At 42.6% G+C, this 25843-nt stretch overlaps 1 protein-coding gene across 1 annotated transcript in view; it reads right to left on the reverse strand.

Moving 5' to 3' along the window:
* C11H10orf67 (chromosome 11 C10orf67 homolog) overlaps positions 1-25843 on the reverse strand; it is a 57959-nt gene that overhangs the window by 21063 nt on the left and 11053 nt on the right. Inside the window, exons 5-11 of the mRNA XM_054990955.1 lie at positions 24457-24531; positions 22904-23059; positions 13296-13443; positions 11575-11633; positions 9875-9946; positions 6557-6640; positions 1495-1698 (exon numbers count right to left, since the gene is read on the reverse strand). Coding sequence (XP_054846930.1) covers positions 1495-1698; positions 6557-6640; positions 9875-9946; positions 11575-11633; positions 13296-13443; positions 22904-23059; positions 24457-24531 — 798 coding nt within the window. The remainder of the gene's footprint in view (positions 1-1494; positions 1699-6556; positions 6641-9874; positions 9947-11574; positions 11634-13295; positions 13444-22903; positions 23060-24456; positions 24532-25843) is intronic.

Here is a 25843-nt window from a genome sequence, read left to right on the forward strand (position 1 = left end):
CTCGTAAATGGGCAGCAGGTGTCCCTTTAGGGAGTGCCAGAATTCGCCCCATAAAGAGGTTTTGGATTCTTTCCAACTTTAGAAGTAATTGATCTTTCCACCTCCAGACCTCAATACCATACAGCAATTGGGAGATAATTTTACTAACAAAAAGTTTCAATGCTGGGTCTATGAGGAGACCTCCCCTGGTGTAATAAAATCTCATTACAACTCTCATTGTCTTAAGGGCTAATGCTTTAGCTGATTCTAGGTGAACATCTCACTTGAGGGTTTCGCTAGAAGTTAAACCTAGGTATTTATATGATTTACATTGTTCTACTAGAGTACCTTGTATGCTCCATTTAAACACTTTGGGCCGTTTCTGAAAAACCATAACTTTGGTTTTTGAGTAATTAATTATAAGTTTTTCTTCCTTACAATATTCACCTAGACTGTGCAAAAGCCTCTTCAGTCCCATTCTGGTTAAAGAGATCAAAACCATATCATCTGCATATAGTAAGATTGATATTTTTTGCTGATCTAAGGAGGGAACAATAAATTCAGGGCCTGACAGTCTCTGAACAATTAATATATAAATTAAAAAGTAGGGGGGCCAATAGTAGTAAAGTCTATAATTTATCATACTTACAGCAGCAGCAGTAACATCTACAGTCACTCCCTTTCCCTTTGCTGATGAAACTCTTTTAAGACTGCTTCCTTATCTTACAGCCTTCCTATCCGAGTTAAAAAACCCCTCTTGAATAATTCAGTTTTGTATAGTTTGTGGAAAGCCGGAGAGTGGGAGCTTTCCTGACCTCTTCAGGTAGGCCATTTCATAAAGAGAATGCACACGTACTGACGGCTGTTGCTTTTGCCCATGTGCAAAGCGGCACCTGCAGAAGGCCCTGCTCAGTAGAGTGAAGCTGCCAGGGTAGAACACACGGAGAGAGGCAGTCCCGTGCTTCATCTACCCTGACGCACTTGTCCTCTTACCAAATGTAAATCAAAATTTTGGAGTTATTTGACATCATGGCATTAGAAGTGAATTCTGATGCATGTGGATGTGTGTAACATAATTTCCAGACTTCTTATCCTTAGAACTTCACTTTTTGCCTTTGTCTACCAAAAGAGCATGTCAGAAGAGGGAGGAATTTGGTCTACGGCTGTCCACTGCAGGTGGCCGCCCACTGATTTCTGACTAGTGCCCTAAGTTACTGTTCTTTGGTGCAACATATTTAGCACATTCTTACCTGACCCTTCCACCAAGAAGTCCAGAGCATCATACACGTTTTTCTACCCTCCTCCCTTTTATCCTCACCACAAGCTGGTGAGATAGGTTATGCTGGGAATGTGGGATTGGCTGAAGGTGAGTTAGTGAAGATCACGGCAACCCAGCAAACTGGAGATACGTCTTTAGATTGTCCTCCTGTCGCAACAATTTTCACACGACGGGCCAAAACTATTTTATGTTCATTCACAAAGATACTGTGGGCATGGAAGGAATGATTTCATTACCTTGTCACTCTGATAGAGACTTGCCAACAAATCCTGTTGAGATCCAAACAAAACTTCTAGTTCGGCTGCTTCTGTTGTTGCAGCTTCTTTTCTCTCAGCCGCTTCTTTCTCAGCCGCTTCTCTAGCCGCTGCTTCCCTCGCTGCTGCTTCTCTGAGCTCTTTTGCTGTCTTCTTTTCTTTTTTAGATTGTTGGTCTGCTTGTGCCTGGGAAAAAACACCAGCAAAACCCTGAAACAATGGATCTGACATAACCTGTGCACTTTGGGAAGCGCAGCAGAATGCTTATTATAAGCCAAAGCGGACATGAAGTATGGCGATAGGACAAGGGTAGGCAAAAAAAGGAAGAACTGGAAATGGAATAGGTGAGGCAAATTACTGGAGGCTCTGGGGACTGAATAGCATCCAAGGCTGAGAGTTAGTGAGTCTCATGAGCTAGTTGGGAGCTAGTCTGAGCACATTCAGGACTGGGGTATTCAGCATCACCCCTTACCACTGACAAGTGGTATGAAGGCTCTGTATTGACCTCGTCTATGGACTGGGACAAGGCCTTCTACCTTTTCCTGGTCAACAGAGCAGCACCCTCTGCTTGCTACATTCTGAACTCCAGCTCAAGCTGCTGATTTCAAGGGCTCTGAGGTGTAGAACAGGTCTTACCTTCTAGCACAGACCACAGCCAAACCCTCACACAAATACTGGCAGGTCAAGAGTGAAAATCTTAAACAAGGTACATATAAGCACAGGGCTGGCTCTCCATCCAAACAACAAAGGATGACAAAATATCTTGAGCCAGCCCTGTATAAATGCCATGTGTGTTTTGATTTCTTCAGTGGCTTAATGAGCACAAATGTATCCATCACATTCATACTTCAAGGTGGACAGGTAACATAATGCACACAGCACTTCACTCCATAATATTTAGACTTGTTAGGTTGCATCATACGAATCGTTCACGCAAAGTACTTTTTTCTTTTTCATTTACAGCACAATCCGAAGTAGAGTTACACCTTCTAAGCACATGAAAATCAGTGGGCTAAGGAAGGTGTAACTCTGCTTACGATGGCACTGTAAGCCACTGAACAAGATGGCGTGTTCTCTGTAAGCTGTCCTATGTTTTTGAAGGGGATATGTTTGAAAATAAATTACTAAATAAGAAGGAAAGTCAAGTCTGGCATTTATACAGGCATTATCCAAATTTTTAAAGATACATACAAATTTTTATCAATTTATGGATGCATTACAAGTTACAACGTATAACTCATTTTCCAAATGCAATTTCAGTCCACATTTTTTCAGGCAACTAAATATGAATTGCATATACACAATCCTGGATGAGCTATTTTTATGTTGTAATAAATGTGTGGCTTGGCCAGATCTGTATGCTATGTACAGTGGATTAGACAGAACGGTGTGGTTTGCTGTTATAAAGAAAGAGGCAATAATCAGGTAACATAAGAATGACATTTTATATTTCATTTCTAATTTTAAACATTCTCTCTCTCTCTCTCTCTCTCTCACACACACACACACACACACATTATATTTTTCCATTTGAAAAATATGATCTTTGTGAGAGCTGGCTGTGACTTCATTAAAACACAGGAATCCTGTTATGTTTTATATCTTTGAGGGGGGAAAAGGAAATCTTATGCAAACACAGCTCAGATATATACAAATATACGGCTCTGGAAATCTTTTGAAATGGCTGCAGGTGTCCTCCACTATATCTAAAAGCAACAAACCTGTGTTAGAAGATAACAGTGCAACAAAGTACAGCGTGCATATGTACTTAACAGTAATTACATTCTATTTTCTTTTACGTCTCCTTTATGAACTCTACTGTATTCTGTCCCATAAGCCTCAGCCCCCAATACCCAGATATTTCTGTTTACTGACTGATTCACATAAAGGGCAAAGTTGTCTTGGACACATTCAACATGTGGGGCAAGAAACTGGGTCTCTGAAGCCTAGTTCATTTAGGTGTGGCTGTAATATTATTGCATTCATATGTAATATTGATAAGAGTATACACATTTTAAATTTGAAAATTATAGCAAAAAACTTTGGCCTCATTCCCAAGAAATATGGGGTTCTGGATATGGTAGAATGGTAAGAAACATTTTTAAAGCCATTCTTAAAATTTATACCCCATTTTTCTTTCCAATTAAGGCCCAAAGTGGTTTACATTATTCTCCTCTTCCTCATTTTATTCTCACAACAACCCTGTTAGGTAGTTTAGGCTGAGAGAATGTGAAGGGCCTAAGGTCACTCAGCAAACTTCCACAGCAGAGCAGAAATTTGAATCTGGTTCTCCTAGGTTCTAGTATGACATTGTATAACCACTGCGCTGAACAGTAATACACCAGTTATTAGACTGCCTCCTTAAATTGTAGTAAACACCAACATCTTGATAACAGATTGCATTTTGTATCTCGGTACGAACTACAAATATTTGGAAACTATTTACCCATTATAATTAACTGGCCCCATTTATGCCCTTCTTCTGGAATAATACTAATCTCAGCATATGTTGTGTTCTCACCGAATGCCACAGTTTTCAAAATATGTTTGATTAATAATGTCAAATGCTGGTTGTAAGCCATTCAGCTTCAAGGAGAGCTGTGCATGAATTTTACCCTTTTGACTTCAGAGTACTAGTTTGTACTCTGAAGCTGAAGGAAGAAGTATGAAAACAGTGAACTTTAGCCATGTTTATTAGCTCTAACTTCAATCTATCTTTGGAAAGGAATACAAAAGCAATCCAGTATTATTTTGGCATTCAGCTTGTCAAAGCAGTGAACGAAAGAGCCGGCCGGCAGTGAAAAAGGGATGGGCCACATTGCGTAAGAATTTTGAGCTCTGGAATTTCTGTTTTGGAAGCCTCACAAAAATAAAATTTGGAAAGCTGAATTTTATACACACACACATATACAGAGAGAGAGAGAGGGAGAGAGAGAGAGGGCCAAGCTACAAGTGACGAATGACACTTGAACAGCAAGTGAACAGACTCAAGTGTATTCCTCCCTGTTCACTTGCACTCCACTTGCGCTCCACTTGATCACAAGTGCAAGTGAACAGGGAGGAATACTACGTGTTCGAGTGGAGTGCAAGCGGAGCGCAAGTGAACAAGAAGGAATACTATGTGAGCGAGTGGAGTGCAAGTGGAGCTCAAGTGAACAGGGAGGAATACTATGTGATCGAGTGGAGTGCAAGTGAACAGGGAGGAATACACATGAGTCTGTTCACTTGCCATTCAAGTGTCATTCGTCGCTTGTAGCTTGGCTCAGAGAGATTATTTTCCCTCTGGTAAAAGAGGTCTTAAGATTTTGAACCAATAACAAAAGTTATAATACTTGTTTAACAAGAAGCAAAATTAAGTTAAATATAAATTCCAGAAGTGTAACTATGTTAATCTATTGTTGAAAAAAACAAGGAGTCTTAAAGACTAACAACTTTACTGTAGTATAACCTGTTGTGGGCTAAAGGGAGGGTCGCGGTTCAGACAGCAAATCCCAGGTTCAGTCACCAGCAACTCCAGTTAAATGTATCAGGGAGGTGATATGAAAAACCTGGAGATCCATTCCGATTGCCCGCGGACAATGATGACCTTGATAGACCAATGGCCTGACTCAGTATAAGGCTGCTTCACATGTGACAAGTGTAACAAGTAGAAGCATTATATCAACAGATCAATACACTGCTGACATAAATTGCCCCCTCTCTCTAGTCACTCAGTTGAGAAGGCAGTTGTTTCAATAAAAGAAAGATGGAGAATAGCCTGAAAGTAGGAAACATTTTTCAGTAAGGTAGGTTAGGGATTCAAATCTGGGTCTCCCAGATGCTAGTCTGAACTTATAACCACTACACAACACTGGCTTTTGTATGGTGGCTGCTGTTGAATAATAGCGTGCCGTGGACCTGGTCCTTCCTTCAAACACCAAAACAGGTCTAGGAAGTGGTCTGCCTCCTCGCTCTGACAGAAACCAAGGCTTGAAAGCTGGCAATATTGTTGTCATTGCCTAGCAACCCTCAGAATTTCCACTGCAGAGGGGTTTTTTTCTTAAAGATACAGGTGGTTCTTCTATTATTTTGGGGGGACAGGTTAAACCCCAAGTTTTTTTGGTTTTTTAGATTTCAGGTTTTTCTGCAAGCCTGGGGCTTTTCTCAGGCTTGTAGAAAAATATGTCTTGTCTGTTTATGGCTCCAGTCTCAAGATGTCTCCACAGAAGGGGACACGTTAAGAATTAGATATATTGACAGCAGTTTGTTTTTTACATTGTAAATCTATGAACAGCTTGCACTTTTTACTTCTTGTACAGCACCTGGCATTCTAAATAATATTTATTATTTCCACATGCTTTCCCCCCGATTTAGCTACTAACTATGATAGGCTGAACAGAACCTCTGAGGCAGTATATCTCTGAATACCAGATACAGGAAACAAATAAAGGAAGATTGTTGCTGCTTATGGGCTTCCTGGAAGCATCTGACTCACCACTGCAGGAGGAAGCTGAGCTAGGTGGATGTTTGGACAAATTCAGCGGGACTGTTGTCACTTACTTCATTTATGGTCTGGCTTTCTCACGGAGGCTCAAGGCAGATTATGCCAATCAGACAATATAACGAATGCAGTATAATACATATAATCAACAACGAAATGCAACAGGGTTACAAAATTAGAGAGTATTATTAATGCATAACTGGTTGCAAAAGTCATATAAGATGTTTGGGCTAATGTGCCCCATTAAAGTGGTACAAAATACTCTGCAAGTGACTCTAACACAAATTGCTAAATACACTACAAGGAGTGTTAAGTGGTGCCCATAAGACTGAGCAGGGTTGCTGACAGCCTAGAGAAAAAAAAAATCTTCTCCCTTTTTAATAGAGGTTTAATGAGATGTAATTTACCAGGTGATTGTTATTTACCCCTGTCCATGAAAAGCTTCACCTACCCAATTCCTAACATTAAGCCTTTATTCGAGATGCAAGGCATTAATACTCCAGGTTGGTGGCAACCCGAAGACCAGGCCATCCAGCATTTGACAGAGCGATGAGACTCACTCACCTTTGCTGCAGCTGCAGCTTCTGCCTCAGATTTTGCTGCACTGTCAGCTATTTTCGCTGCAACGTCTTGTGCTTCTTTCGCTTCCTTAAAAAAGAAACACAATGAACGTTCACAATGTGGGTGAGAAAAAAAATATCGATACAAGGCCTTGGATTAGAAGCTCCTTTGATTAATTACCCGGATGGACCACTGATCTGATCCAGCAGAGCTCTTCTTATGTTCTTAGATCTGGAGTTCCAACTACAGAATGCCAGAATCACCCTTTGAGGAGGCCTAGCTGGGTGGCCGAAGGGCACCCTTTTCTCTACACTAAGCGATACTGCAGGGGAGCAGAAAGAACGAGCAGTTCCCTCTTGCTAGATCATTCAGTGCTGCAATGCAGGTTCTTGTAAACCTATTGAAAGTGGTGAACTGGGCAATGCCTTGGTGACCCAGGCAGGATAGCAGGGAAATGTTGGTTTCCCCTAGGGCACAACATTTCTGTAGAGGGGCTTGCTTAGTTTCCAAATCTATACAGATTTGGCTGTTGATAATTCCAGTGCAAGAAATCCAATGACACTCTGAACATTCATGAACTGGAATTCAGCTATTCTTCCATGTATACACAGTGGCTTTTCGCCTTCCGTCCCAGCAGCACACTCCTCCCCCAAACTCTTTCAGAAGAGTCACCCTAAAGGTGAACCTCCAAAGCAGAATTCCATTACCCACAAGGAGCTGCTGCCAGAATAGAAGATCAGCTGCAACACTCATTGGGTGACTTTGAGCCAGACACTCATTTCAGCCTCACAGGTTGAGTATCTGTCAGGATAAGCTTGCGGAGTACCATGCTGCTCAACCCCAGCTCCCTGGAGGAAGAGTAGGATAAAAATGTATAGAAAGATAGTTTTCTTGAGAGCAAGCCCAGAAGATTTCAATAGGTTGCACTCTCAAGTAACTCTGCCTAGGAATGCAGCCTAGCGAACTGTGGGATTTACTTCTGAGCAACTATGGCTAGTACTGTTGTGCTTCTTGTTCCAAAGTAAGTCTATCTGGTAAAGCCTACAGTGTTACAAGGCAGTGGTCCAGTTAAAAAAAAATACAATTCAATTCTATTTAGGCTGAGAAGTTTTCAGCCACCCTTCTGAATGTGCAGCTTTTGTCTCTATTACTTGCTCAGAAGCTGGCTGAAGAGCCCGCAGGATATGACCCTCTGTGCGAGTACGCGTGACACACGGTGCTGAGACTAACAAAACAAAATAAGCAGAGCAGTTATAACTTGGCACAAATTGTGACAAGCTGCAAAAAAATGTGAATATTTAAATAGCTGGAGTGGTATTGATTTGCTATTCACAACCTTTTCTCCTCTGAACTGCATCATTCTTCTCTGGCTCATTTAGAAAAAAGCAAGTCAAGCTGTGTTTTATTTTTTTATATAATAAACCCACACAGTTTACTGTAACAAAAACCTTCTGGCGGTGGCCAGTGTGAAACCAAGTTCCCCCCTCCCCTCCTCTTCCCAAGAATCAAATGATAAAATAAAGGAGCAGCCATCTGGAAAGTTCTTGCTTCCTTTCAAAAGGCCACTGGGAATGTCTCCTCTATGAAATGATGGTGGATTGTGCCCACTGCTTTTATGAGATTCATGCAGAATACGCAAACATCCAATACAGGGCCCTTTTATTAACCTGTTGTCAGTAGCAGCGGCAAAATTTCCATAAATCAAAACTCCCAGTGGCTGAGCCAAACCAGAGTAAACACCGGGAGTTCTGCATATTGAACTCGAGAGGCTTTTTTTAAAAAATGGCAGATACTCAGAGCCTCAGTTTTGACTGGGCTGTGGCATGCAGTGTGGGGAAATTTAAGCTTTACTCACGTGCCATTTTCCCAATCTGAAATAGTCTCACAGAGCTGCTATCTACCCCACAGAGGCAAACATACCAGGTCTCGTACTATACCTTGTACGTTTGCTCCCGTGGGGCAAACAGCACTTCTGTGGGGTCATTTCAGTAAGGAAAATGGCACCGAGAAGAAAGGTTTAAATCCTCCTTCTTCCATGTCACGGTTCCGATCCAAAATGGGGTTCCACATGTGCCCCATATTCTTGAAAGGTCTACATGCTACAGAACTGTCCAGAGTAAAGTCTGGACAGGTTTGGCCAAAGTGAAAAGTCACAGCAGGGCAATCCTTTCATTATGACCAACTAAAACATCACCAAATAGTGAGCAAGATTTCAAGTACTTTGGTCCACTAATAATTACATTATTGTTATTTTAGAATTTCTGATAGATCAGTGTGGCCACCTGAAGTTCTGACCTAGCTGGCTGTTCAGTTTTTACAACAGAGCTATATATGGAAATGAATTCTACAGTAAGTGGTTGATTAAACATCCACTGTTTTTCCAAATTACATATTCAGGTTATTCTGGGCATGGAGTATGAACTCAAACCTGATCCCTGCAAAATCACTTGTAATGCAGCGCCTGCCTTGAAGACTGGACCGAGATTTGGGGTGCACATTCACAACACATTCAATTGTTAGCTCAATGCCTCCCCCACAAGAGGGGACAACAAGACTGTAATACAATATTGTATTTGAGCGCTAAGGACTAAGACTAACTTAAAAAAAATCTTTTCTTAACAGTTAAACCCCTTGCATCCAGCACCATGGACCCAATGCAATTCAGAGCCTTCCACAACTGCTGTGAGAAAAAATACAAATGTTACAAGCCTCAACCATGGGTTACTCACATCTTGTCTAGTTGTCATGTACAGTAGTGATGTACTTTCCCACTTATCAGCCCAACCCCTGCTCCTATTTTATGTGACGGGGGAAAGGAAAGATGTACAATACATTGCAATCATGACCCTGAGCTGAGTTCTTTCAAAACTATGCTTAATACAAGTGTAAAGTGCTGACAAGCCACAGCTGACTTACAGTGACCCTATAGGGTTTTCAAAGCAGTATGCTTAATCAGGGCTTTTTTTCTGGGAAAAGAGGTGGTAGAACTCAGTGGTGGAACTCAGGACTGCACAATGACATCACTTTGGGTCAGCTGGAACAAGGGGGAAGTTGGGTCAGCTGGAACAAGGGGGGGCAAAAATGGTCATATGGCCGGTGGCCTCACCCCCTGACCTCCAGACAGAGGGGAGTTTAGATTGCCTTCCGTGCCGCTCCAGCGGTACAGAGGGCAATCTAAACTCCCCTCTGTCTGGAGATCAGGGGGCGGGGCCACCGGCCATGTGATCATTTTCAAGAGGTGCCAGAACTCCATTCCACCGCGTTCCCGCTGAAAAAAAGCCCTGTGTTTGATACTTTAACGTTAGTATTACTGTAACGTACCCGAGCTTTCGACTGAACTCGCTGCTTCTCTCTCTCAACTTCCAGCTTCAGAATTTCCTGCGTGTTCATTAGCTAAAATTTGAAAGAAACTTGTCAGAAGGGAAAGTTGCAGCATTAGATGACAGCACATGTTTTTAAGCATTTTTTTAAAAAAAGAAATAAAATGTTTCTGAAGTTATCTGGAAAGATACAGTTGTACAAAGGCATCATAATTGAAAATGCTGAAGATAATAGGATCGAGGATGACTCTGGCCATTAGTTCCTGACAGCAGAGGACTGGGTCTCCAAGTGGCCCAGAAACCAGGGAGGCTGGGGGCGGGGGCAGCACACTGGCCTCACTGCAGGGTCCATTGACTCTGACCCAGCCAGTGGCGACTCTTCACTGCTGGCCATGCTATAGCCAATTGACTCCTGCAAAGCTGCCAGAGCCACCATGACTCAGACCTGTTTGCTCCTGACTGTCAGATGGTCTCCCGAGTACAAGTCCACTGGGAACTTTCCTAGTTAGCTAAAGGGCCAGTAAACCTTCAGCTCTAATTCCTTAATACCAGGAAAAGTACTGGCCTCTCGAATTTACCACACAGTGAAAAACCATCAGGAAGGCACTTGCTACAAAGCAGAACAAACTTATGGGAGCCTAAAAGGAAGTTGACGGAAGAAAGGCTGCAGCACCCTAAGTACAAAGACTGTAACACATGGGGATGGGTTATTGACAGGAATAATGCATATCACACGGTTTGTTTGCCCTCCAGGAGGCTGGAAGGGCATTAATCGGAACTGCTCATTGCTTTCCCAGCTACTGCCTACTTAGGAAAGCACCCTTTCATGTTCTGCCAGCTGTTTACAGAGTCCTCATCTGGCTGGCTAGCCTTGGTTTTTATGAACTTGCTGCTGGAATCCACACAGATCTGGCCCACTCTCCCACATCTGCTCGAGCCAAGCTCTGCTCTTGAGCATGACGCCAGCTCTTTCCCTAAGGTCCATTTTTGGCCAGTCCTCCATGAAAGCAGATAACCTGCCAGAAGCTCACTTTTATACCCCAAAATTGTATCATATGCTGCTGTGAGAAAGTTCCATGAGGCCACTAATTTAAGATACAAGATGTGGCTTCCAACGCAGTCTTCTTGGGCACACAAGGGTGTACATCCTGGACTCACTGCTCTGCCCAGCTCAGCACAACTCTGACTTGCTGTGAGCCAAGCCACAAGTGACGCCTGACACAGGTTGGACACTTGTCAGCTTCCCTCAAGTTTTGATGGGAAATGTAGGCGTCCTGGTTTTACAGCTGTAATGGAGAGCCAAGCTGTAGAACCAGGACGCCTACATTTCCCATCAAAACTTGAGGTAAGCTAACAAGTGTCCAACCTGTGTCAGGTGTCACTTGTGGCTTCGGGTCAAAGTCTTCCACATCATACTACTTGATCCTTTAAACTGGTGATTGAACCTGAGACCTGCTACGCGCAAAGCGTTTGCTGTCTTGCCAAGTCTCCATAAATGTTTCCAGTTCAAACCTTATTGACTGAAAGCGCAATAACTGTATTTTCTAAAAGTTAAGAATGCCAGTTTGTTTGGTCTATGCAGGATAGTGGGATAAAGGCTAAGACTGTTAGAAGGACGGTCAGCTTTTGAATGTAACACCAAGGCTTAGAGGCCTTTTGGATTTGTAATTCATCACTGTCAGGGGGGAAAAAATACAGTACCTTTTCAATTGTCTTCAGATCTCTTTCTCTTTTGTCCTGCAATTGTTTATTTTCAGTATCTAAAAGAAGTAGGAGAAGAAGCGGGGTGGGGTGGGGGGAGAAACAGACCATGAAATTACATGGCTATTTAAAGAGATTCATATTGTGCACCATAGGCCAGTCTGCAAACCCAGTGGTATGCACTGGGGATGGAGGCCACGGCAGAATGGTGACCTTCGCTACTGCCCTTGACATTCACAGCCTTCTTCCTGCTGTTCAGCTGGCTGGTCAGAGAGAGAGAGATTAAGAAATAAGTTCAAGAGCCAAGTGTGTCTGAGCATCCTGAGCTTTTCATTAATATTGGCCTTGGACATCCTTGCTGTTTAGTCACAGCTAATACAAACTGTTTTAGCAGGTGGTTCTTTATTGCTCTCAAACCAAGTTTCTGATGTTCCCGGGGACAGGGGCGGGAGAGATGGGGTGGAGATCATCGCATGAGGTGATAGAACAGTCTTAATACAATACTGGCTTCATGTTAAATTCATATTCTTTCCCAAAGGTATTGTTTTGGCACTAACACCCCTGCCCCCACCCCATTCTCATCCCTACAAAGCAGGTTTGCTGATCTTATAACTTTATTTCAAGGGTTTTGACAATTAAGTAGTTTGATGGGGGTTTTGTTGAGGTAAAGCTAGTATAAAAAGCCTGAAGGGGGCCTCTAAAGGTCCAGAAAGTAGGATTAAAATAGTATATATAAATAGATTGATAGAGCTGTAACAGCACATTTCTGGCTTTAATCTACATTACCTTGGGCTTTGCACAAAGGTGGGATATTAATATTTTAAACAAACAAACAAGTCATCTATCATCCCAATCCAATGCAAACTGAAGTAAGCCCCACTGAATTTAACAGGTTTTACTCCCAGGTAACTGTGAGTAGGATTGCAGCCTTAGACATACTTGTCCAGATATGTTAAGATTTGGCATTATTAGGTATCTACACACCAGCTTTCAGATGCCATAAACCCCAGTTTTTTAAAATGAAAAATCAGTGAAATATATTCAGAATTAAACTTCTGAAACATATTTGACCTCTCCTAGAAACCTTGCACACCATCAAAAGATAGTATTTCTTCCCAGAGAAGGTACTTCTTATTTATTCATTTAATTTATTTACATTCTTTATAGTCCACCTTTCTCACTGGGGCTGAAGACAGATTACACAGAGTCCTGTAATTAGCCCTTGCACTTAATTTACATACATTTCTTATTATACTGCACCACATGAGCAACATCTAAAATCTGATGTTGCCACTTTGTTACCGGTATAAACTGTAATACAACATAGATTTGGGAAGAATTATTTAGTACTGTTCATTCTCACTTTTAGAACTCTAAAATATATTCAAAGTATCAGCATTCATGAGAATTAACAAACTTTCTTTTCTTAGCAGAGTAAACGCGAAGAAAACGTACCGTTGAAACAAGATTATACCCTACTAAATTGGAAAAGCTCAGAACTATCTCTAAGTATAGACAAATGATAAAATTTAAAGAGAGTGTTACAAGCCTATCCACATGCTTACTTAGAAATAAGCCCCATTTAACCGAGTGGGACTTCTTTCAGAGTAAAAGTACGGAAGCTCACTCAGTGCACCACACTTTCCAGCGCTGTATCTTACATTTTCCTAATATTGTGCCTATCTAGCCATTGAATCTCCTTGTCCCATGAACAAGTTTACCCGATTCAAGATGTTCTCTCTCTTTGCGTTTCAGAGCTTCTTGAAGGCGTGCAACCTTTTTATTCAAGAAAGCAATTTGTTCTTTTAGCTCCTTGTTTTCTTGCTGAAGGAATTCTTTCTCAAATTCATTCTCTTCCTCATGTGGAACCTGCAAAAAACCCAAGAAGCTGCCTGTTTCTAATGCATGAGGAGTAATGGGGGGGGGGAGTGTAAATACGCCTGCCTGGGCACACAATAATGATACAATACAGCTATCATATAATTTTCTGAATACTGTCATATTAGTTACAATATGAATGGAGGGGAAAAATGGGAGCCTAAAAGGAAGTTGACGGAAGAAAGGCTGCAGCACCCTAAGTACAAAGACTGTAACACACGGGGATGGGTTATTGACAGGAATAATGCATATCACACGGTTTGTTTGCCCTCATCATTCAGGCCAATTTATTGTGGAGGCTACGTCCAGGAAGGCAGCTGGGGCCTATCCACCCACACCGGCCTCAGTGTTTATGAAACACTCTCTGTAACTAGGCAGGCAGGAGGAACCCATGGGCAGACCAACTGGGCGGGGGGGGGGGCGTGCAAAGAGCACGGCTCAAGAGAAGGGGTACTTGTCACCTTTGTGCTGCTGCTCAGTGACAAGCACTGCCGTTGCTGCGAGGAGCACATCACATGTCAAAAGTGGTGAACTTTTCAGGCTGGGAGCCGCATGGAGTCCATCAGGCTGCCTGGTATCAACACAGTTGGCTTTCTGCTTGGTGCCGGAGCCACCCAGAGGCAATTCATATTCTGAGCATTAAGATAGCTTTGCATGCACATCACACATGGGCCGTTCAGGGTCTTTTTAAAAAAAAAATGCCATTGAAGGCTCTGGTTTAAATCTCCATGCAAAACAGAGATAACCTTGTAGGAAAGTTCCAGGACAGCATGCAACAAAAGACGTTAAAGTTATACTTTTAGTAAAGCAAACTCATTTACATTTTTATTATGCATGCCCTTTGTTAAAATCTTGCCACGTTCATAATGGAAAACACTTTCGTATGCATCCAAGCTTATTTGGAGAGCTATTCTTTCTTCTCCTCTGCTTCAAAGCTATTGAAGGCATTTGCATAGATTGTCAAATGGCTGTCGAGATTTTACTGCAGCATATTTCTTTTAAAACAATCTCAAAAGCTCTCAGTAGAAAGTTGAGGCACTTTGCAATGACCCTTGAGTACCATACTGGATTCTGAAATACTGTTTTAAAAAATGTAAAACCTTTACCATTTAGTCATTCAAACAATTATTACAAGGAAATAATCAATATTATCCTTAGATTTATTTGGTATTTCAAAATGAGATTTTTTTCCTTGTAGAGCATCTGAAGATAAAAAAGTAAGAGAAACCTTGAAACTGAAATTTGGAGTTTCAGCACACTTATACCAAGAGTTGTCTTGGGACATGTAAACAACAAAAATGTAATTTATCCCAATTGTTTTAAATATTGAGTTTTGGGTATTTTTTGCTGTATGGCTCTTTACCCTTTGTACTTATAGCCCAATTCGTAACCATCCCGAAGTTAAAGCAGGTAATAATTTGGGCCAGGCCAAGACTTGGAGTGCTTGAGATGGAAATTCCAAAATGCAGCCCCAGCTTACAACTTAACATGGTACATAATCCCCCCAGGAAGTTCTCCTGCACAAGATTCACTGAAACCAAAGAGAACTGCATCTCCTGTTCCTTTTGACAGGGCTTGCACAGGAGCACTTCTTGGCTGATTCATTGTATCCCATCGGTCATGTATCTGCCCCATTCAAACACCATGACAAACTTTTGTTTGCCTGCATTGGGCACAAACACAGTTCGTTGCTGTGATTAGGTTCTTCCTCCTCCTTCACCTTCCCTCTTGTGCAGAGCACATCTGAAGTGCTGCCAGTGTGAGATGCTTTCAGTCAAACTCCACTGCATCCAAATGCAAATGTCCTGGGCAAACTAAGAGTTTATTGCCTTCCCTTATGCCAGAAATTTAAACCGCAGTTTAATTCTGATTTAAAAACCTGATTTGTAGGGAGGAAACAAGCTGTAATTTGTCCAAGAGCCTGCATTTGGAGCTTGCTTCAAGGCTCCCAAAGCCTTCAACAGTACTCCATTTGCAACGGGAAGGAGAGGCCTGTACAAGCACAAGCAGTTGTGTTAATGCCCACAGCAGACAGAGGTTAGTTATGACATTTGAATGTAGCATCTCTCCTTCATGGGTACCATCTGCAAGATGCCAGGTTTCGAACTCAGGATGCTGGGAGCCACGGCCTCATTCCCTGTACCCAGGGGTTTTTTTTCTGGGAAAAGAGGTGGTGGAACTCAGCTCCCAGGACCACACAATGACGTCACTTTGGGTCAGCTGGAACAAGGGGTGTGTGTGTTAAAGCTTAAATCGCTGTCAGCGAAAATGGTCACATGACCAGTGACACTGCCCCCTGATTGCCAGAGGGGAGTTTAGATTGCCCTCCGCGCCAGCATGAAGGGCAATCTTAACTCCCCTCTGTCTGGAAATCAGGGGGCGGGGCCACCAGCCATGTGACCATTTTCAAGAGGTACCGGAACTCCGTTCCACTGCACTCCAGCTGAAAAAAAGCCCTGCCTGTACCACTCCAGCCATATGAAAGCCACTTTGTCTGATCTTGAAGGGAGCTATAGTGTCATCTTTCAAAGAGTCACAACAGGAACTACAGTGTACCAGTCCAACACAGGCATGTGACTGGGAAAGCCAATCAGAACAGGGATGGGGCTATATAAGCTCTCTATGGCTTAGCTCTTCAGTGTTAGTAACTTGTTGGGGGGGGGAAGGGCTTGGCTTGTAGACTACGCCTTCTGCTTTGGCTCTTGGGAGCTACTGTTGCTGTATCAGACTTGACCCCTGCCCGGACTTTCCTATCCTAGGACTATCATGCTTGGATATCCCTCCTATTCTCTGCCAGTGAAGCAAAACTATCCAGGTCTGCCCTGTTTACACTCCCAGAATCCTGGATCTGGAGAAACATACACGCGCCTGACTCTCATTGTCAGCTGTGGAAGACATGGATCAGTGATGGCCAACCCCTCCTGCCACTGCGCTCATAGATTTTGCTCCTTTATGAGTAACAGTGTTGCAAGCGGGCTCATTTTCTGACACTATGGAAGGTGGTGGGCTATTCCGTACATGAGGACTCTCGGGCTGTGTCTCAGAGTCTCTCTACACGAGACAACTTACACGAGGACACTCAAGTGTGTAGGGAGACACACTTTTAAAAGACAGAGACTCTGTCAATTTCACCTCCCCTTCAGGGAGGCGAAGAGGAAATTAACAAACCTTCTGAGGAGCCATCTTTGCCAGCTCTATAGAGAGGTGACATTGACCTCTGCACTACACTTCTCAGCTAACATTTGAGTCTCTCTGCACTTGAGTGTTCTCATGTAAGATGTCTCGTGTAAAGAGACTCTCAGTGCCCAGGTTTATAACTTCCCATCAACAAACAGTGGGCTTGAGAACTGATTACAGTTCGGCCTGTTTCAGCCTGAAGCAGCCACAATTTTCAGTCAGTCCCGACACAGACAGAGCCAGTTACCTTCATGCAGATGATACATGCTGAACTGGGCACATGACGGGGTGCCAAAAGTTTATGCAATGTTCAGCATATGGTGTCAGCAGGTATGGGACCAGCTCAGATTGCAACAGGATGGCTGGGATTCTACATAGGCTGAGACAGTTCTGTGAATACTGCATTGGTCAGGAGTACCCCCACCTGGAGTACTGTGTGTAGTTCTGGAGGACTCGCTTCAACAAGGATGTGGACAAATTGAAACGGGTTTAGAAGAGAGCAACCAGGATGATCAGGGGCCTAGAGACCAAGCCCAACGAGGAAAGACCGAGGGACCTAGGAATGTTCAGTCTGAAGAAGAGGAGGTTGAGGGGAGACATGATTGTTCTCTTTCAGCATTTAAAAGGCTGTCACTTAGGGGAGAGAAGGGAGCTGTTCTTGTTGGCAAGAGAGGATAGGACTCACAATAATGGGTTTAAATGACAGGCGGGAAGGTACCAGATGGACATTAGGGAAAACTTCTTCATGTTAAGAGTGACTTGGCTGCCTAAGGATGTGGTGGGTCCCTCCTCATGGGCAGTCTTCATTGAACAGCTGGACAACTACTTGTTGGGGATGCTTTAGGATGTTTCTGTGCTGGGCAAGAGGTTGGACTAGACGGTCTATAAGGCCCCTTACAACTCTTAAGATTCTATTTTTCTATGATTCTATGAATAGTCCCAGATATTTTGACTTAGTTAAACTGTAGAAGTTATTTTTGAGGGGGTCTGCAATCCCTTTGACTCCATGAACATATGCAAGTTACACGGATTCTGCTTGTGTCTGCTCTATTTTGGAAATGATTGCCTCCATTAATTTTAAACAATAAGTGATCATATTAAATTACCACCCTAATATAAAATTCTACACTCAGAGCTCTAATATGAATGGCTGCTCCATTCAGTTCAATGCAGGGAGTGGGGGGACAACTCTGTATGTACATAAAGAGCTGCCCCAGCCAAAGGAGAATACAGACCGCTCCATGAGTGACATCGGCATGAATATTTTAAGGCTCTTACACACAGATGTGATTAATATGCATACATCCTGTACAATTTAGGCCAGCTTTGATTTGAGTAAGTTCAGGTGAAAAGCAAATTTGCTTGGAAGTCAGCACTATTGAACATAGTAGGATTTATTTCCAAGTAAAACATTTTTTGGATAAGCCTTTTAGTGGGACACATATGCACACAGAACATTACTGCTGAATAAATACTATTGAAGTCAAAGAAGCTGCTTCAAGGCAAGGGAATCCTAGAGGATGAGCTTGGTGCTTACGCCCACCCGCCCATCCCGACATTGGTTAGACTCAATGACTCTCATGCAGTGACTTGAGAATTGCACATTATATTAATTTGCAGCTTTCCTTCTTCAGTGAATAACTATATGCAGCAGTTATTTTGAAAAATAAACTACCCATAATGATTACAATTAAATGGTAATCCTTCAAATTACAATGAACATTTCAAAGTATCTTTTCCCATGTGTAAAACTTGTTAGGTATTCTTACTAGTTACTTGGTTGGATTAGACATGAATTACTTTTTATTAAAGATCAACACCCTGAAATTCCTTTAGGAAGTCTTCAATAAAGACCTGCCGGAGGGTGTTAACAAAGATCAAACAATACAAAGAAGTGATTAATCAATATTCTCCTGTGATACTGCTGTTCAACTCTACATGGTTACAGAACAAATCTACAGTTTCAAAGGACTGTTTAAAGAACTGTTTCAGGCCTTAATAGGCTTAAGCACAGTTCCTTAGCTCTGGAGGAATTTGACATCAATAACTTAGGGCAGCAGCAGCCATTACAACCATAAATGAAAAGAACTAATCAACTGAACTGAAACGTTACATTTTCAAACCAGTGGCTGAAAATATAAATATAAGTCCTTTGTTTGAGAGCAGCATCTAGTAAGGTTACCCTGCATCAATTCATCTGATGTGGTTTCTGGCATGGTTAGCCTTTAGCGCCACCATCTGTTACAAACCAAGAATTGCAGAGACAATAATGAACTATTTGGACTCCTCTTGCACTCCCGTTCGCTATTATAATAAAGGGACAGTTTTCTGCTGCAACAGTTATCCGTTACAGTGGCATGCTTTGGGGGTAGGATTCTTGTTACCCTCTGCCCACAACAACTGTTTTGTTTGCTTACCCAGGAGACTTAAATAACAACTGCAAAAAAATGGAGGCAATCAGAATGTAGTTAATACATTTTGGAAGATTTGATGCCCTGTCACTCAATCCAATTACTGACTTGCCAGTTTCAAAAGGGGATGTGATTGGCAGTGTTGGAGCTTTACTGAAATTTTCTATCAGCAGAATGAAACTTGCCTGCCTCTCTGCCTGTCCTCCACTGCAGACCGCTGATCTCCACAAAAAGCTGTTCTTGGCAGATAAGGGACTTTAAGGAACCATTTGAGGAGATCTGCTGTGAGAAGAGGGAAATCAAGAGAAACTGCCCCTTCCTTTCTGTTAGCAGAAAATTTATTCTGGATCTAACCCCTAGTGCCTCCATGTTATTTTGAATATATGAATTGTGGCATCCTTTGCAGGGCTTTTTTTCAGCAGGAACACGGTGGAATAGAGTTCCGGAACCTCTTGAAAATGGTCACATGGCCGGTGGCCCCGCCCCCTGATCTCCAGACAGAGGGGAGTTTAGATTGCCCTCCGTGCTGCATCTGCAGGGGGCAATCTAAACTTCCCTCTGTCTGGAGATCAGGGGGTGGGGCCACCAGCCATGTGACCATTTTCTCCAAGGGCAACCCACTGAGTTCGACCACCTCTTTTCCCAGAAAAAAAGCCCCGATCCTTTGAATGAACTTAGGGAGTATTTTCAAATTGTCAATACATTGTGGAATATGACTCAGAGAAAACCAACCATTCTAAAATACCAATCGAAATGAAATTGTTCCATCCCTGCCAGCATCACATGGAGATATGTCAACATAGAAGAGGCAGGCTAAGCTGACAGACAGAAGCAAAATCTACTGTAAGACATTCCTAGGGGCATCGTTCCGGCTAACAAGCTTCAATTTGCAGCTTGAACTTGTACACACTTACTTGTTCCCACTGAATCATAACGGAGTTAAGGTGAAATGACATGTTACACGTATTTATGTTATCTTCTTAACAGACCTGTTTCTTTTTATTGAAAGCAGCCCCTATAATTGCCATTGGAAAGGGAAGACTAGCACAGCGGGGAGGGGACAAGAGAGGTACTGGACCATTTCCTTATTTTTTTTGTTGATAATTCCTCTTCCCCCAACACCTTTGGACCCTACTTTTGAAAACTGTATTTTTAAAAAATTATAAAACTAATTTTTCTGAAACGTGGCAAAAAGCAGCAGGAGGGAGCAAGGATCAGGAGAAAGGATTAAATAGGCCCCCTATGCCAGTCCCACCTTTCAAATAATAGCCCCCCTGGTGACATTCTGTTAAAAAAAGGAATGAAGAAAAAAAGTTAAAAGGATTATAGATCTACTCATAAATGCCTATTTCCACTCTCGCTCTCAAATAATATACACGTATCTGTGGCTTTAAAAAAAACTTATTTTAAAAACCTCAATTAAATCTTATTAAAGTGCAATGACAAAAAGTTTCTAAATTCCTAGTTATATTTCAACAGCAGGACTTGATGCTTAGTATTCCATTGTTTATGTGTGCTTCAGACTTAAAATCTAATGTTATTCACATTTGGGAGGAAATGTGGGCAAATGTTCCCTAATTATAATTCTTTTTATGTGGTCCAAATGAGTGTTAATATGATACAAAACATTAATGATACATTTTGCAAAAAGGTCTTTATGATTTTGCTAACATTCCAGATACTTATAAAAGCAATTGTTCTTTGGGTAGCTTACACAGTCTTTTCCTCTAACACATGAGCAAGAAGTCCTAGGCCACAAGCATAAGTTCAGTTCACATGAAACATGTGAACAATCACAATCTAGGTGCAGCTGTCAACATTTTTTGCAGTCACAACCATGTTTTTCTATTCATTCTAATCACTGGAATCAGTGTTGACTACATACACACTGCTCCAGTTCACAGGTTAAATTTCTCCATGTGAGTATGTGCCTGAGGACAGATGGGAATACTCATGATGTGTAGAAGGAAAATCAGATAGCACAAAACAGCCCATAGAAGGTGAATCTGAATTATAGGGTGCATTTCCTTTTCACACAAATCATTGCAAGCTCTGGCTGCATTTAGATATCACTGTAAACCACGTAGCTGTGACATGTGAATGCAGATTATCCAATAAACTGGAGTTTGTTGGCTGACACCAAACCGGGATTTCAAAGTAGCTGATTGCTTAATCCCAGTTTGTAGTGGTTGTGGTTTATGACGATGTCTGAATTCACAAACCAGTTTGTTACACAGTGCTGCTCTCATGGATGTATGGTCAGAGAGACGTCATGATAGGGAAGATTTTTTCTCTGCCTGAAGGAAGAGAAGACAACAGAAGGAAGAGAAGACAAACTGCTGTTTACACACAAAGTGTGATTAGCTTCTTCCATCTGTAGACTTAACCAGAGTGGGTTCAACAACTAAGAATCTAAAGAAACTACAGTTTATTGCAATATTTGAATCCACCATCTGATTCCAACAGTGTCTTTTCCCCATAAAGGAACACCAGTGTACAAATACAAAATTCAAGTGGAAAGACATGTGAATGGGGTTCTGATTCCTGCCTGCTTTGGCTGCTGGATCTTTCCTGCACCATCCATGTCTCTTTTGCAGACTCACAGGTACACCTTTGAAGAGGCAAAGGATGGCATGGAAACCAGCTCTCAAAATACATCTCTCTAAAGTCATCTGTGATCTAAATCCACAAGAGGGGGCAATTGTACAAGCTGTGCTGTTACGACAACACTCAGCAAATACTGCATGAGAAGGATATCCCTTTCAGTCGATTATGTTTTTTAAAGCTTTATTTTGCTCAATTGCAGTGATGGTGCTAATATACTCCTTGCTTCAAGTAATGTGATCCAAAATGTGAATAGTATGTTCTCAGAAAGGTCTGAATGATTTCACTAACATTCTAGATTGTTATGAAAACCATTATTCTTATGGCCAGTTTACACAGTACTTTCTTCCAAAACTTGCACAAGTTTTATCACCGAGGATAGTCTAGCTAAAGTTAAGCATGAAATCATAGGATTTGTGCTTAACAAGAGAGGGATGATTACGTGCTTAACAGTCCCATTGAAAAAAGAAAGACTTAAATTGTTAGTCTTGGCTGCATTATACCCATAACTACTTCTAAAATTTGTATTAAACTGTTTCCTAGTACCTGTCTTCTTCTCCTGCAGCTCTTGAAAAACCAGAAGGGTTTTTAAAGAAGGCATAAAGTGTTTTTCTTGCCAGTTCAGGGGGAACAGCAATCAATAAGTACAATCAGATTGGCACTGGGTAATAGCTGCAGCACCTGCCAAAGTTAGAGAATCAAAAATCCTATTGGGTGCATGAAAGACCTGCTTACATCTACAGTGGCTCTTTGGATCTCAGACATAGTAAAATAAAAATGAATATATCTTGCCATTTGAGAATGGTCACATGTGTTTATCAACACACAAACAATATATGCAAAGGACAAAGTTGTGTGTACAAAGTAGTTTTAAGGGTCAGCTGAATCTTATACAGGCTTCCTGGCCTGTTCTAATTGCAGCTTTTTGACACAATGTATATACAGACTGGGTACCGAGCCTGTGGTGCGGAGTGGTAAGCGGCAGTACTGCAGCCCAAGCTTTGCTCACGACCTGAGTTTGATGCTGGCGGAAGCCAAGTTCATGTAGCCGGCTCAAGGTTGACCTAGCCTTCCATCCTTCCGAGGTCGGTAAAATGAGTACCCAGTTTCCTGGGGGGTAAAGTGTAAATGACTGGGGAAGGCAATGGCAAACCACCCCGTAAAAAAGTCTGCCAAGAAAACGTCGTGCTGCGATGTCCCCCCATGGGTCAGATATCACTCGGTGCTTGCACCTTTACCTTTATATACAGACTACCTACCTTCTTACTTTCCCTTGCATTACAGGCTGCTATTTCTATTTCTAAGCTTGCAATGATAAAATCCTTCTCTTCAAGGTTCTCTCTCAGCCTCTCAAACCGTGTGGCTAACGATTCCTCCTCTTCTCCAGGCAGACCTTTGCTGACAGGGAAATAGCGCTGTTAAAGCAAGAAGTTTCAGTGAGAAACACACAGAGAAGTATGGCAGCAACGGCTCATGACCACTGGATCTTTTCTCCAACCCAAATCATAACCAAATTGCCTGGTTGCGTTAAAGATGACCAACTCTGCAGCTAAAGGGCAACAGTCATTGCCAAGAAAGTCAGCGTAGCGTAGAGGAGAAAGCTGAACTAAGATTGAAGAGATTGGACTTCAAATCTCCTCCCCCCTCCCCCCTCCATGCACTTTACTGGGTGATCTTAGGCCAGTCACATTTTTTCTCAGCCTAATCTGCCTCACAAGGTTGTTGTGATGATAACATGGAGGAGGGGAGAACTATATGCACTTCCCTATGTTCCTTGGGCCCTGACCTGGATAGCCCAGGTGAGTCTGATCTCATCACATCTCAGGGCCAAACTACACATGACTCCTAACACTAGTTGGACACTTGTCAGCTTCCCTCAAGTTTTGATGGGAAATGTGTGCAGCTTGGCAGAATGTTGGACAAGTGACAGTTGAAAATTCCATTGGACAGCAGTTGGAGAGCCAAGCTGCAAGACCAGGATGCCTACATTTTCCATCAAAACTTGAGAGAAGCTGACAAGTGTCCAACCTGTGTCATTCGTCACTTGTAGCTTGGGCCTCAGAAGCTAAGCAGGTTGGCCTTGGTTAGAAATTGGATGTGAGATGTCCCATGAAGGCCAGGGATGCTGAAGCAGGCAATGGCAAACCACCTCTGTTAGTCTCTTGCCATGAAAACCCCACCAGGGGTTATGACTTGAGGGTACTCCCCACCACCAAGTTCCTTCGAGAGCAAGATAAAAATACAGCAGAGAAATGCCCACGTCTGATTCTGGGCTTGTCCCTGTATCTCAGCTGAACCGACTGCACTGGGAAGGTCGTATATGTGCAGCACTACCCTAGGCCTCTGGAAATAAGTACAGAACAAAAATTAAATTATTATCAATAACAAAATCAACAAGGGAACAGTTCTGCTAGGGTAACTCAATGCACACCAACAAGTAAGAAGATCAGCAAATCATCTCTTTGAGCAGGAAAGGGGGGGGTGGGGCGAGGAAGTGCCACCGCGCCAGTGCAAGTTTCTGCCCCAGTTGCTGCATATTCCTATGTAGCTTGTCCATGTATAGCAAGTATGAAAGCCACAGCCGGCCCATAGATCTCTTTGGGGCCTTTATACTGGTGCTTCTCCTGACCTCGATTCTAAGAGCTGCTGTGGTTTTTCATCTCTGTATAGGGTCAGGCTGCTAGTACGGCCCTGGAGGTCAGAATACCAGCAAACGCCAGATCTTTGATGGAGGAAACCTGGAAGAGATCCGCCCTTCCGGTCTTTCCAGTATGCACAAGCATACGTTGTAAGAGAATATAGAAGAACTCACTGAATAGTTTATTCTGAGAATTGCAAGCGCGTCACACAATTGTTGCTGATAGCTTTGTCTCATTTTGACTTCCTTCTGTAATTAAAATGGGGGAAAACTTTTACATTTTTAGAAATTACAGAAATGGCACAGATGTATTAATAGCTGGAAAACTCAAGATCTTCCAAATAATACTATTATTTTGATTATGATTTTTTTTTTTTACAAGATCAGGGCCCTTCTCATCCATGCCTCTGCTGTGCTGCCTCTTCCAGCACACTCAGGCCCTAGAAATCTCTGGCCCTTGGGTCTGGTTGGGAGGCTGCATCGCCCGATGGCCTTGAAACTATCAGTGATGCTGTTATGCTCAAACAGGCCTTAGATATCAAGCTAGCCTTTAATTAATCTTCTCACTCAGGCCCTGGGAAAGTTGATCTGTTCTCAGGAAGAAGAAGCAATAAAGAGGCCTGGGGCATCACTATTTGTTCTGTCATCCTGTGATGGAGAAATGGAGGTTTTTCTAGCTTTTTGGTGGCATCATAAAAAGCCTGAGTTCCATGAGCAAAGTGACTAGGGTTTGGGGATACTATGGAGCCTGGAGAAAGGCTGATCCTAACTCAGGAAGGGGGGGGATCCATCTTTCTGATGACGAGTTTAAAAGATCTGCCATCCTTTGTGTGTTGCTGTTCATCTGGGAACTGGAAGGGGAGATAGGGGAGCAGTTTCTCTCTACCCCCTGCCCTTCCAAAAACATGTGCACCCATTCTGAAGGCTGCTATGGTAACTTTAGTAACTCTCTCCACACAAGACTTTTGACAAGTGTTCTTCACGTGTCAGGGGATGCGATGTTAGCCAGGAAGCATAGTTTTAAATGACAGAGCTGGCGGAGATCGCATAAAGCAGCTCAATTATTGCCAGGGGCTAACCACCGTGAACATATCTTGCCTATCTTAAAATAGTTCCATTGGCTGCCAGTTCATTTTTGAGTCCAATTCCAGCCCTTCATGGGAGGGACCCACACATATGACGAAACGTCTCATCCCTTATGTTCCCATGCACCAATTATGGTCTTCAGAATGCCACCTGCTGACTGTTCCCCAGTCAGGGTGGCCCACTTGGCATCATCCGGAGCCCAGCCCCTGCTCTGATGAATGGGAGCCATCAGTGGAGATCTTCAGGAAGTGCCGCAAGGCTTGCTTGTTTGCTTTCGATGGGATATGAACAACAGGCATCTGGGGGGGGGGGTATTTGTAAAGTTTCGATAGTTGCTTGTAAGCTACCATGAGCCAAGAGGAAACGCAGGGTCTAAATATTTAAATAAATAAATAGAGGCGTAATGTGTGGAAATGGAAAGTTGAAGCTTTTCATGACATGGAAGTGAATAACATCAGGAAGTAAATAACATCTC

Source organism: Eublepharis macularius, chromosome 11 (genome assembly GCF_028583425.1).
Source record: "Eublepharis macularius isolate TG4126 chromosome 11, MPM_Emac_v1.0, whole genome shotgun sequence".
Classification (NCBI taxonomy): Eukaryota; Metazoa; Chordata; class Lepidosauria; order Squamata; family Eublepharidae; genus Eublepharis; species Eublepharis macularius.